The sequence below is a fragment of the Phaethon aethereus genome (assembly GCF_964289735.1).
Source record: "Phaethon aethereus genome assembly, chromosome: 3".
Classification (NCBI taxonomy): domain Eukaryota; kingdom Metazoa; phylum Chordata; class Aves; order Phaethontiformes; family Phaethontidae; genus Phaethon; species Phaethon aethereus.
In genome coordinates, this window is record NC_138576.1 from 77,142,516 (window position 1) to 77,156,398 (window position 13,883).

Genomic DNA, 13,883 nt, shown 5'->3' on the forward strand with positions numbered 1-13,883 from the left:
TGTTCTGTTTTCAGACATATCCACTATTCTCTTGCCTTTCATATTGTTTCTGAATTATACCTGAAGGAATTTCCTGGTGTCTTACTAAGTTACAAAGTCCAAAATGAAATGAGTAACATGATTGCTGAATTGTATACCCCATTTGATAGTAAATTTCTAAATGATGCTAATGAGGTATGAACTGGACCCATCAGGACAGTGAAGAGTTTTCTATCCAGTTCTTTAACTACCACTGTATTCATCTTACAAATACTTGCTGTTATTTGAATACTGGAAGAAGGGACAGGGTGTGTGACTTGATGTCCTGATCAGGGCTCCTCCTTCAGGTTTCCCCAGCCCTTGTATATGTGGTATTTATTACAACAAATACCTTGAAACATTGATTGTTAAGATAGAGTGTTCTGTGCAAATTAAAATGAAGTACAAAATCCCAAGTGAAGTCGAGTTGATATTCTGGTCATCCTGCAAAACAAATTAGATTTTGAAGAAAGAAATGCCTTAAAAATTTATACTAAGAGGTGTGGGGTTTTTTTGTTTGGTTGGTTTTTTTCAGCAATGTTGAATATATTGTCTGCCTCATGCTTATTCCCTTTTCTATGTATCTGTATGAATGGGAAACTGGCTTAGGTTGGAGTGAGTGCAGGCCTTTTCTAAGGGGCATTAGAAGATTGTTTTCCTACAGATTTCTTACATATTTGATCAGAGTGCCCTGACTTGAAGTGCTTCCCTCAGTTGTGGAAGGAGACCTCTGTTCCTGTATAAATTAAATCCTATTTCAGAATAGCCTTCATAATTTGTTTTCTAAAGATAAGTAATTTTTAATTCAAGAGCATACACTGCGATATGGTTGCCTCATATACTTGTAGGGTGTATTAGTCCTGATACGTAAGATCTTGGCTTCTGCTGAATATAGTGGCATAATCCTTAATATGAGATAAAGACACTTTTATGCTCACAGTATTATTTCTCTAGAACCATCGTATCCAAAAGGAGATTCAAGTGGCTCATCCCGGCGGAGTTGGGAGCTCAGAACATTGATCAACCAGACCAAAGGTAGGTGTTTAGGAGTCACTATAATGTAATGTCTGTTAAACTAGTGCTGTAATAAAAGGTTGAATCTTAATGCTGGTTGTGAAGAGGTTTTCACAGCTTTGTGCATAGGAAGGGGAAAAAATAAAATTGTGACTGCACGTAGAAGGTACTGTTAACAAAATCTCAAGGTGTGCTTTCTGAGGTAGGAGTAATTAAACTTCATAAAAGTTAGATCTTTGCAGTTTCTGAAAGATACTAGCCGTGTTCTACAAAATGAGTACATTTTAGTATAGGAGTTGCAAGTTTGCTGTCCCTACTCAGTGCCCAGTTATGAATTGCATGACAGTAGGAAGCACTTCCTGGCTTCCTAACATCTCTCCCCAGCATGGGATTTTCTTATTTTGGGTGTCTAACACCGTGTGATCCTACACTGTTTCCCAAATTCAAGGCTATTATGGGGCCCCTTCCTCTTTGTCCTGCTGCTTATTTTCATGAAACTTAAAGTAACTTGATTACTTCTGAGGCTCCTATACTGTACAGATACATACATGTAGCTTGCTTGCATATATTCTGGAAGGGTGGCATCTCAGGAAACTTTAAAAAAAAGTTTTCTGTTGCATAAAAACTGGTGTCTCATTATGTAGCGCAGGCAGAACACAGGAAGAACAGCAAATTTTTTTCTGAAATCCTGGAAAGCTTATTTTTTGTTCAGAACATAAACACTGAAAGAATTCTGTTTGTTTAAACTAGAAAAGAAGGATGAGGGGAAACTTGAAAATTTCTAGAAGACTGCTGCAATGGGAACTGGTTTTACTGTCCGCTGTGGATAAAACAAAGGTTTTGGTTTAAAACTGCAACAAGGCAGATTTAGTGTAGATGAAATGGTATTAATTATAGGTGGGCAGTAGAATATATCATTTGGGAGTATCAGCATCTCCATCTTTTGGAGGCTGTTAGAAACAGGTTAGACTACTGTCTGTCAACAGTGACAGATGTGTAATTTTTGTGCTTTACAAGGAGGGGATAAATTAATGCTGCCCTGAGATTCTGGCCTCACTCACTAGGGTTCTGTTTCATAAGACTTAAAAGCTGGAGTTATCTAATGCCTCTAAATCTTTGAAATAGCAGATGCTATGAGTGTTAGAAGAAACCTCTCGTATCTCTGTAGAGCAAAACCTTATCTGTCCTTCTTTGGTGCTCTTAATGACCCTAACATACTTTCACTGTCTATCAGTGGTTAGCTACAGGCCAAATGCAAACAAGTGCATTGCATTTCATACATTTAATTTTATTGAATCAAGTAAGAGATGATTAGAAAAGTACCAGTATTCTCATTTTACTTTAGTTTCATATGTGATTGCTGAAATGTTTTATTCTTTTTCTACATCTTAAATTAGACTCACAAGATAGTTGTCTTCTAACTCAGGTCACTTCATGTGATATCAAAAGGTAACAAAATATAAACACAGCTATTATTTCTCAATGAAGGAAATTGTTCATCACTCTTTTTAGACACTGCTTCCAAGCAAGCACCGATTGAAGCTGTTCAAAAGTCTGTTCAGTTGTTTGAAGAAAGGAGATACAGAGAAATGAGGAGGAAGAACATCATTGGCCAAGTTTGTGACACACCGAAATCTTATGATAATGTCATGCATGTAGGTTTGAGAAAAGTGACTTTCAAGTGGCAGAGAGGAAACAAAATTGGTACGTTCATTATGCCTTCATTTATCAGGCTAAAATACGAAGCTTAGTATTTTTGAAGGAAATCTAAGACTGTTTTGAAATCTTGGGTTTCCGCATAGGTAATATCAGCTTCATTGAAATCGGAATGCTAAAATACAAAATAGTGTTGGGGCTAGGATTTCCTTTATGTAGAACTTCAGTGATGTTTTTCACTGGTCAAATAACAAGAAACAAAGGAAGAGAAGGATTTGGTTAGGACAATTACTTAGGTGTATAATCCTGCGATTCCTGCATGTGTTTAGTCCTATAAAATGCTTGAGTTCTGCTTTTGGAAGAACCAGAAGTGCGAATGGAAATGAGCACAAACTTTAGGATTTGTTTAATTCACCAAATATTGTTGTTGTTTCCCCCATATGATCATTGTTTATGCTCTGGTTTGATTTGTGGGGAAAATCCTTATATTCATGAGAAGATTTCTTTCAGGTCAGCCTGTTAATGTTACGTTTTTACTTTTAATCAGCTTGACTTCAGGTCTATGAATGTAGTATTAGGTGGTACAGGTTAAAAGCTACTTGAAATTTTAAATGAAAATCAAGGTAAATAACCTTGGCAAGCTGTTTTCAGTGATGCTTTCTTATTGCTGTTGGTGTACATGTTGCTTATTAAAAGTAGTCTAATTGATTTTTCTTATTTTTGTTTTAATTCTGCAGGTGAAGGCCAGTATGGGAAGGTCTATACCTGTATCAGTGTTGATACTGGAGAGCTGATGGCTATGAAGGAAGTGAGTACTCTGTATACAAGAATCACTGCTGCCCTTGTGTTTCTTTCCAAACAAAATGTGCATGACTTAGCAGGCATTAAGGATTTCTGAACACTGTTGCTAGTGAACTGGGGAAGAATGGGGAGACAAATTGTTTCTTCATGTATCCACATCTGCTGTTATTACTTGTTCCTCTTTTCTTTTCAGTTTACAACTTTCAATTTAAATGTATGTTAAATGGATAATGTTTTTTTGCTAATCTCATAGGTATGTTGTGACCTTAATGAATGCTTGCTTAATATGTGTGAACTCCCATTAAGAGGTCTTAAACTATTTTGGAAAGAGTTTTCTGATTAATGAAGACTGTATACAAACTTACAGTTTACTTTGCAGTATTTCCTCTCACATTTTATTCCTTTTTTCTTCACTCCTTAGAGCAAAAGATAGGAAGCGTCACATCAGATGTTTTTCAGCTTCTACTGTAGTTTAAGTGAGCTAGGCTTAGTCACAAAACTGTTGACTAACCTGGTTTGTACAGAAAATTTAATTTTCAGGATAGAAGTAAGTAAAGCTGTGTAGGCGTAGAGATCTGTTTTCCCTGCAGCACCTTGTTTTTTAAACTCTTTGTATTGTTTAGTTTCATTGCGTTTCTGCATCTCCAGACAACTGAAAGCATCGACTGTACAGAACAGTTACTGTGCCAGCCATTTGATGCTAGAGCAGTTTATGAGCCAGTTCTTCCACACATGTAGTACTTATGTGATCTCAAAGGTGTGGAAAAGCAAGACTGGGCTTGTGTTTGACTTCTTGTACCATACTCATTCACTGACTAACTAATACCAACACTTGAAATTTTGTTGTTGTTGCTTTGTTTGGGGTTTCTTTTTCTCCCAATGAAAGAACATTTTTTTTTTTTTCCCCTCCATCAGTAGCACTCTATTTCTGGAGTTCAAAGTTACTTTCTAGATGCAGGCACTTTTTACAGATTAGCGTGTGTGTGCTCTTTAGCCGAAGTTTGGACCTTGTTTGACAGACACTTCGCTAGTAGGCTGAATACACAGTATGCTGCTTTTTCCTGTAGTATTTTTAACTCCCAGAATTATTTCACCAAGAAACGTTCCCTGCCTCCCCACTGTGGTCTTAAATGCAAACTGTTTGCAACTTCCAAATAAAAGACTTTTCTGGATTTCCTTAAGAGTACCTTGGGAGAAATTTTATTTATTTCTTTTTAAACTCGTTTAAAACATTGCATTCTCCCCACCCCCCGAGATTTCTTCAGACTTTACTGTCTTAACCACCATGTTGTTAAAATCTCTTCAAATTGTAGTGGACAAGCTTTACTACAAATACATAGTATTGCAAGTGTTAGGAAATATGTAAAATACTTGAATGTCATTTGTCACCATTTTATCATCTCCATGTATTTAACTTTACCACTGTTTGAGTACAAACTGTATCCTGGAATTGTTAGAGAACAAAACAATCATAACATCCTAGCGATCAAAGGTAAAATATGTGCATTTATTTCTCTAGCAGTTGCCCTGTACTCATTTAATGAAGTTTCTGCTTTCTACCAGTATGGTAAAAATAGCATCTTCCATAATTTGCTGTGCATTTTGCCTATCTGTGTGTGAATAGAACCTTTAAATCAGTTATTCAGAAGCCCCGATAACTACTTCTTCCATGAAAAAATCCATCACGGCATATTGTAGGAGAACTAATGAAAAACCTGTTTCTTTCATCAAAACCTTTATGATGGTATATGTTCCATGCCACACCTTTTCCTTGCAGCTGCCTCATTCTCCATGAAGAAACCCCTCAAAGAAATCCCTTAGAATCTCCGTTGATGAAGTACCTGGCAACTAGTCTTTCTTGAATGATAGCTCTCACTGATGTTACTTTCAGATTCTCTTGTTCTGTGTCTATCTACCACGTTTAAGCTAGAAGGCGAGGTCGGAAGAGATACATATGTGCACACATGTGTGTATTTATACAATTAAGTAACAGCATTTTGCTCTTATAAAGTTTATAAATTGTCATATTTGAATGCAATTTTCCGAAAATAGGTTGGTGGGGTTCTTTGTTTAAGTTTGGGGATGGAGGGGTGGTATTTTGGGGCTTTTTGTGTGATGATGCTGTTCATAAAAAAAAAAAAAAAAAAAAAAAAAAGGCAAGCTTTTTAGCTCTTTTCTTGGTTTGTGTTTGGGTTTAGGGTGTTTTTTTTGGTGGGTTTTGGGTTGGTTTTTTTTGGTCCTTAGTAATATGAAATAGTGGCAAAATAATAAAAAATCTTTCTTGTAGATAAGATTTCAACCTAATGATCACAAAACCATCAAAGAAACAGCTGATGAACTGAAGATTTTTGAAGGCATCAAACACCCTAATCTTGTTCGTTATTTTGGTGTGGAGCTCCATAGGGTAAGAAAATATAATTTATTGGGGTTTTTTATAGGGCAGAGAGAAAATTTTAAGAAGCTTTTGATCACTGGAAGTTTTACATGAGAACTTTCTAGTTCAGCTTGATTGTCTGGATATTTCTGTGAATTGCAGTGTTGTTTTTTTCTTCTGAATGTTGAGGTCTCTGAATCATAGTTTAGAGGAATTTTTTGGAACTGGTACATAAATGGAGAAGGTTCATAGTGAGTGAATAGATGGAGTAATGCTGGAGACATTCTATGCTGCTACTCTGTTTAACTACTCTAAAAGCAAGCCATATCATATACAGTATGGTAACTTCTGTGTGTAATGTAAAGACTTGACAGCCTAAAACCCTTCACTGTTAGCAGCAAGGGTTGTACCGACATCATGTTGATTCCTGGAAAAATTTTGTGCTGGTGTTTAAATCTTGATGCCAGACAAGCATCTTAAAGAAGCAGATCTTTTGGAATTCAGCTAGCATCTCTTCGAAAGAAAAATGAGGTTTCTTGCTTGAGCAGAAGAACTAATGAAACCTGGTTTGCCTACGGAGCTGGATTCCAGAGTTGTGTGCCGAGATACCCAACTTTTTATTACTCTCTGCTTCCCACATGCCCTTCCCACATTCCCCTGTGAGTCTCGTGTCCTTCCTGTATCTCAACCCAGTGAGGTGGGCAGGGAACGCTTGGTGTCTGGCTGGAAGACAGTGTGTGGATTTGACTGATTTGCTCAGTACGAATGAGTTGATTTGCTGACCCATTGCTGATTTTGAAGAGGACAAAGGCTTCTTTCTGTCTGCATTTCTTTACTGGGGGACACAAATTTGGGTGTCTGTGCCACTGGGTCAGTAGTTTCTCAGGCTGGTTCCGAGAGCTTAGTGTTTTCGCCATCTTTTTGTATTTATTAAGTCTGGCTGAAACTAGCTGGGCTTGGGGAGAGAGAGAGAGGGAACAAGAACCTAACTTTTCCTTAAGGTGTGGAGTTGGCATGCCTATTCAAGCCACAGAAAACAACAAAAAACTTGCCCTCGCCAAGCAATGCACACATGATACTACAGGATGGAGGGGGGGGCAAAAAAAAAAAAGCCTAAACCATCATTTTACCTTTTTCATAAATATGCAAAGGATCTTTTTTTATTTCTGTGTAATATAACTACAATATTTCCAAAGTGCTTTTTGGATGATGCCAAAGTAACGTATTTTATACCACCAAATAGTATCAATTACATACAAATGATGCAAATAGACATGTAGCAGAGATTTTCCATAGCTGTGCAATATAATACATTAGTTGAAGCATGCCCAAGAGAATAGAGTTCTGAAGAGATGATTTATTAGATATTCCATGGCAAGAGGTACTTCCATTAAAACATTACATGGTACTTCCATTACTCTTTTAATAAACAATGAAGTATGGAAGGAAAACTTGATCCTAATTCAGTGTTTAAAAAAAAAAATTAAAGCAAAAAATTAAAACCAATCAAATCCGGTTTGGTTCCCACAACAGGAAGAAATGTACATCTTCATGGAGTACTGTGATGAGGGCACTCTGGAGGAGGTATCAAAACTGGGCCTTCAGGAGCATGTCATTAGGCTCTACTCAAAGCAAATCACGATTGCTATCAATGTACTACATGAACATGGTATTGTTCATCGAGACATTAAAGGTAATGTTAACCAAAAAAGGTAATGTTGTTATTTCAGTGTTGTAGATGAGGGCGGGGGGGAGGGATGGGGGACATATTTGCAGATTTAGAGCACATTATCTATACAGCCGTTAAGTGTATAAAGCCTTCCACTCATTCTTCAATTTTCAGTTTACAAGTTGTTGACTAGTTATATGCTCCTTTTTAAATGCAGAACATAAAAAAAAAGTTCACAGTTGGTATTGCAAACTCATAAATTCTGCCCATGATTTATATAGTTTCTGTAGAAGTTGTTAAGATTGTTGGGGATTCATCCAAACTCAAATTTTGGTCCGTGTATTTTTAGTACTAATACACTGAGTTATGTAATGCTGTTTTTCTTCTCATCTATGCAAGAAACAGTGGTGTTTTCTGGGAGCTGACAAGCAGTGTACAGTGCTAGAGTTGTTCATCAGAACTTTTCCTTCTGATTCCCATTTTCCAGAAGAGTTTTAGGATTTCAGATGAACGGTTGATTAAACATAGTAATAAAAGCCTTGTTAAAGAAGTTAAAGGGATGTGGTAAATGTACTTATCTAGTGATTTTTCTGCCATACGTTTATCTACTCATGCCTGGCTCTCAGCATGTGCTTACAAAATGAGCAGACTGGAACTACTGTAGCTGAAGGGGGGGTTGGTTTTGGCATTTGCTTAAGGCACCCAGTGTCAGTTCACATTTCACATCATTTTTCTTTTCCTGCGCCTTCCAAGAACATCCTCCATGTCTAGTTATCTTGTTTTTGTTAGTCTGGCATATTTTGCTCACCCTATGGCAGAAACTTAACAGAAGGTAGGGGAAACAATGCACACAATATGCCCTGTGAATGCTAATTTTATGACAAGGCAGTGCAACCCAACGATGCTGGGTTTCTATGTCCCTCTTGCTCACAGGGTTTTGAATCACCGCAGCAGTGTAGGAGGTTCCCAGTTGCTCTTGGTCCTTTGGCCTCGTGCTTCTCATTTGGGAAAAGAACTATCTACGATCCAGAGGCCTCCCACCCAGGTAGGCCACTCTTGAGTCAGTTTTGGCTTTTTTCCTTAGAAAACACTTTCCCTCACTCCCATTCCCCAGCAGTCTTGCCTTTTCTGGTTCTCCTTCCTCACCAAAGGTTTCTTTCCAGTTGTGGATTTACCTCCATGCTTTTCACAGTGCACTCCTTGCCCTTTACCTGGTCATTCCATATCCAGGTTCTGCTTAGCTGGATTATGCTCTCCTGGAAGCTCGTTGTGATCAAAATCCAAGGCTGGCTGACAGGGATTTCTTTCGTGCTGCTCTGTCATTGCTGATTTCTGGATATGTTTCCAAATAGGTCTTCCTCTCATCAGGGAAATGCAGTGAAGTGAGAGGACCTGTTTAACAGAACTGTAATGCCGTGTTATTTGAGGACATTTCTGTTGCAACAGGTTCCTCCTATCAAACGTTGGGGTGTTCCTTGAGAATAACAGCAGCTGTAAACATAGGGTCACGGCAGACACATCTATGCATAAACCTTCCTGAAACTTAATGACAGAATATGAAGATGGACCACAGAGGGTATTTTTATAGAGGTTCCCTGATGTTACATTGGAAGTCTCTTGCTCTCTGTCGTCTTTTATGCTAATGTTGCACCCCCAGTTTTCAGGCGAACTGCAGTAAGGAAAACTCTGGTTTTAATTTCAGCTCTTGTGTAGTTAGGTACTCTTATTTTTCTGGTAGGGAAGAATGATAATATGTCATTCAGACTGTTAAAATTGCTTTCCTATAGAAATCTTGCTGTCAGATCACACTAGGTCTCTCATGGCCAGTTTGCTAAACATCGCTGTGGATCTGTTTCTTTTAGCAGCAGATAACCAATGCTTAGAGTAATTGTTTATATGTATGCCACAGTTGGTATCTGCAAAGTACCGTGTGCTCAAAAGTTGAGTCTTTCGGTTAGTAATGTCCACTTGTGCCACAATTGTCTTTCAGATGCTCTTATAGCATCCAGTTCTGCGAGTGTAAAAGATGAAGCAAGATACAGCTGCCTTGAATCCTTTTTCAACCTGCGGTTGTGAGAGCAAACTGAGGCTAGTGTTGGCTGGTTGTTACACTTGGCTGCGCTGGTTTTGATTAGTCTGCATCAGTGTGTACAGTAGTTAGTGCTAGTATGTAGCAGTAAGTCTTTTGGGATGCTTTTTTAATCTCTGTTCTGGGTATTGCATTTTAACCCCTGTGGCTAAGCCCAGATTCCTCAGTTATAATTACTTCACTTTTTGTAGAAAGCTATTCTACTCAGGGATCAAGAATGATGGAATATTTAGTGCTGAAGGGAACCTCTGGACATCTCTGGTTGAGTCCTCTGTTTCGAAACACAGCCAACCTCAGTATCAGATCCAATGTCAAATTAGATCAGATTGCTGATGACCTTGTTTAGTTGAGATAGGAGTACCTCCAGGGATGGAAATTCCCTTTTCTCCGGGCCCCCGTCCTAATGACTGACCTGTCCCCATTGTGAAAAACTTTTTCCTGATACGTCCCTGGAATTTGCAGAGGTTGCTATTTGTGTCCCTTGCCCCATATCCTTTCACGCGTGCCTGTGAGGAAAAAGTCTGTTTCCATCTTCTTGATATCCTCCCATTACACAGCTGAAAACAGCAATAAATTCCCTCCACACACACTCCTCCATTCTTCAAGCTAAACAAACCCATTTCTCAGCCTCTCCTTGTACATCGTGTGCACCAGCCCTCTGACCATCTTGATGCCCCTCTGCTGGGTTTGCTCCAGTATGTCAGTGTCTGTCTTGCACTGGGGAGCCCAAAAACAAGACACAGCACTCTTAAGTGTTGTCTTGCAAGTGCTGAATTGAGAGGAATTAACCAATGAGGTCATGCCTGGTCCTTTCTCTCTGGGAGAGAAGGGCATATTCCTGAAGAGTGCTCGGATTGTGTTTTCAGAATGAATACAGAAAATGAAGGGATTGTATCTGTATCTGAAGCTTCAGTAGAGCAGAAACGTGTGAATGAGATGCTCCAGGACAGGAAGTCTTCATCGAAGTGTTACTGTGTTATTGTGCTCTTGTTAACTTCATTGTTAGCTCAAAATTTCTGCCATTCCTTTAATGTCTTCATGATGAGCACAAAGGAAGGAAAATCAGTCAACAAGAGGTGGAAGGCTGTTCAACAGGAGACTATGGACATGTGTCAGGCTTTCTAAGCGACTGAGTAAAAGGATGCTAAAGCTGATTTACTCGTCAAAGGATAGTATTTGGCCTGCTTGTTTCTTGAATGAATTGGGCTGCTGCACCACTTAAGTGATGGCTAGGGAGTGTCCATGAGCTGCCCCTCTTTGTGGAATTGTGCCACGTCTTTAGTGGGGCTTTTGGTACTGCTCCTTGGACCCATGGTATTTACACCAGCACCTTTGGAATGTCATGCTAGTGCAGTTTTCACTGTGCTTAATATGGGGCTGATTTGGCACAGAGATACAGGGAATGGAACTTCAATTTAAACGCTTTGGAATTTATTTCCAATTGTTTTCTCTAGCAAGCGTATGACGTTTGACATTTGCTCTTTGTTTGCAGTCTGCCCAGAAGGTCTTGTGGTATAAATGGCAGTGGGGCAGTGCCCCGAAGTTTCTACTTGCTTCTGCCAAGTACATCCAATGAAGATGCTTTTGGTAGTGTATGTGTAGGAGGAGAGAAGGAACAGATGGGTATATTGTGCCTTTTTGCTGTTTTAGCCATGGTCTCCAGTTTTATTTTGCTTATTAGCAGATACAGCAGGAATTTTGTTACCTTCCCAGTCACATTAACTGTCAAAGGTGAAAAGGTTCAGTCATCCTCGAAGTACTGCTCTTGTGTCTCCTGTTCTCTTACCAGGTCCTGCTGGATTTCTGTACAGGTTTCATCTAACAAGATGACCCTTTTTAAAGACTCCTTATAGAGCTTGGTCATCTTCTCTGAAACAGAGACTTTCGCAGTAACATTTAAGTTAAATTGTCATTACTTTTTTTTTTTTTTAAGGGATAAACTTTGGTTTGAAAGGCCTTGTAAGTGGGTTCTGAACTTTGTTAAACCAAACTATCGCAATAGCTTTAGATTCAGTCAGAAGAGAATGAAGTAGTTAGAAACCACTTTGTAGCCTTCCATGAAATTTGCATGTTGCTTTCTTGAGGAACAGGAAAACGTAGATTTCCAAAACGTCCTTGTAAAAGTGTTTGCTGGCGACAGCCATTTTTCCTAAGCTCTTTGTGTGGGCTAAGTGCATCTACTTTCTATATGACAAGTTATTGCTTGAAAATCATTAGAAAAAGAAAAGCTATAGGCAGTAGTTCAAAAGAAGAAGTTGCTGATAGAGTAACTGTCACTCTTCTAATGCATTGCCTATATTTAGTGTCCCATTGAGCTGCCTCTTGTACTGCTTTGGTGTGTTTCTGGATTCCCTTTCATTCAAGGAGCTGAGGGACAGTCTATCTAGCTCTGTTGCACGTGCCTGTGATTGCAGGGTGACTGGACACGTACACGCTTCTGATGGAAAACTGCAGAGCCCAGCCAAAGAATTCTAGTCTTGAGTATGTGCAGGCACCTCCATGCCAGGAGTGGAAAATTTATGAACACAATGTAGAGAAGAGTTGTAGTCACTGAAAGTTAATTCTTCTTTCAGAACTTGTAAAAAGCTTACAGAAATTAAAGGTTGGAATTTATTTCTGTTAATGATTTCTCTCCCCCTTTTATAGTGCAGTTCTGTATAACACCTCTTGGACTAAATCTTGCTTTAGTTATTCAAGCGTTCTCATAGTAGTTAGAGAAGCCCTTTGAGAAATAGGCAGGGTTTTGGCATCATTGACCTGCACTGCCTTTTTTTGACTTGAGCTTTCTGAGGTTTCCTTTTATTTTCCATGAATATCTTGGGGATGCCCAGCCAAGCTAACTGGAAAAAGTCATTCACTAAGAGAACATAACACAAAGGAGGAACAGCCAAGAATTCGTGCACTGAACTATGTTCAAGGTGGAACAAAATTGAGAAAACTTCTGAAGGTTGTATTCAGATGGGCCATTTTTGAAAGAATCTTCTGTGTGACATGGGAAAAGGCTGTGTGCAACAAAGTCCCCACCCAACATTTCCCTACTAGAGTAGGCATACAGTTTTGTTCTGTGCAAACCATTCACCTTTCCTCAAGAGAGATCACAGCCTAAGCTGTATTTCTGCCAGGTGACTCTTGCAACCTACTTGTGGTTTCATTGTGATACTTGCAGAATCCAGGATTTGGACCGACCTGTATAGTGAGCTGCTTCTGCTCTGCCTGTTTTCTCTTGGCTGTCAAGGTGTGTTTTGGCAGGATGTTGAATGGAAGAAAACCACTGCTTATCAAAACCACTTGGCTTATTTTGCAGCGTTGTGTAGAGCAAGTGACTTGAAGCCAACTGCAGATCCCCTTTGGAGATTTTCACCTATGCTAGGGGCATTTTTTCTAGTGTAAGCTGGCAGTGTAGCCAGCTACTAGGACAGCAGCCCTCCTCCTCCAGAAATTCCTCTGGAAGTAGAGCACAGTAGGAGCAGGCATTTGGTAGTACATGTAACAAAATGCTATAAGCTCCATTTTGCAAGTCTGCCATGATGACACAGCTGTATGGTATCATCTGTCTTGACTCAGTGGAACTGAAAAGATGGCTCGTGGAGGTACACAGCAGTGGCCTCTGCCAGGAAGTTCCTTAAGAACAGGTGTTTTTTTGCAGTGCAACACTCACAAGGATAAGCACTGGAATTCATAAATTCCTGGAGGAGTATTTTCTCATAAGGAGCATGTATAGAAAGCTGATGAGTTTGCCTGCCGTACTGCTCTGCGTTTTGAACGTTTCGTGTTGTCAACTTCCAGTACACTTAGCGTTAACACAAACCCACCAAAAATCCCATTGGCTAATGGGAATGTACCCTTTGGGGAGCATCTCTAATGCTATCATATTCCACGCTTAATCCACAGGTAAAGTTCTAAGTGCAAATTTGGCTGCTATCTACTGTGTAACTGCCAAGCGTATATTGAGAAGCCCTCATTCCTCAATTCAGCACTAGTTTAACAAGTGTTACTGGTTTTCGTTGTGTTTTCTAGGAGCCAACATCTTTCTTACCTCATCTGGACTGATTAAACTCGGAGACTTTGGGTGCTCAGTGAAACTGAAGAACAACACCCAGACGATGCCTGGAGAAGTAAACAGTACTTTGGGGACTGCAGGTAAGGAAGCATGTGCTAGGCAGACACTTGTCTAGTTACCATAAAAGAAGACAGCTCTGGCAAAAGCCCGGGCTGGAGGAAAATGATGTGTTTTAGGGAAACTCGATTTTACCTTAGCTAGT

General features: G+C 39.3%; 1 protein-coding gene across 1 annotated transcript in view; it reads left to right on the forward strand.

The window, feature by feature from the left end:
• Positions 1-13,883, forward strand: part of MAP3K4 (mitogen-activated protein kinase kinase kinase 4) — a gene marked incomplete at both ends in the record, with an annotated part of 72,793 nt that overhangs the window by 57,887 nt on the left and 1,023 nt on the right. Inside the window, 6 exons of the mRNA XM_081998559.1 lie at positions 973-1,053; positions 2,545-2,736; positions 3,426-3,496; positions 5,777-5,893; positions 7,397-7,556; positions 13,639-13,761. Of these exons, the coding sequence (XP_081854685.1) occupies positions 973-1,053; positions 2,545-2,736; positions 3,426-3,496; positions 5,777-5,893; positions 7,397-7,556; positions 13,639-13,761 (744 nt within the window). The remainder of the gene's footprint in view (positions 1-972; positions 1,054-2,544; positions 2,737-3,425; positions 3,497-5,776; positions 5,894-7,396; positions 7,557-13,638; positions 13,762-13,883) is intronic.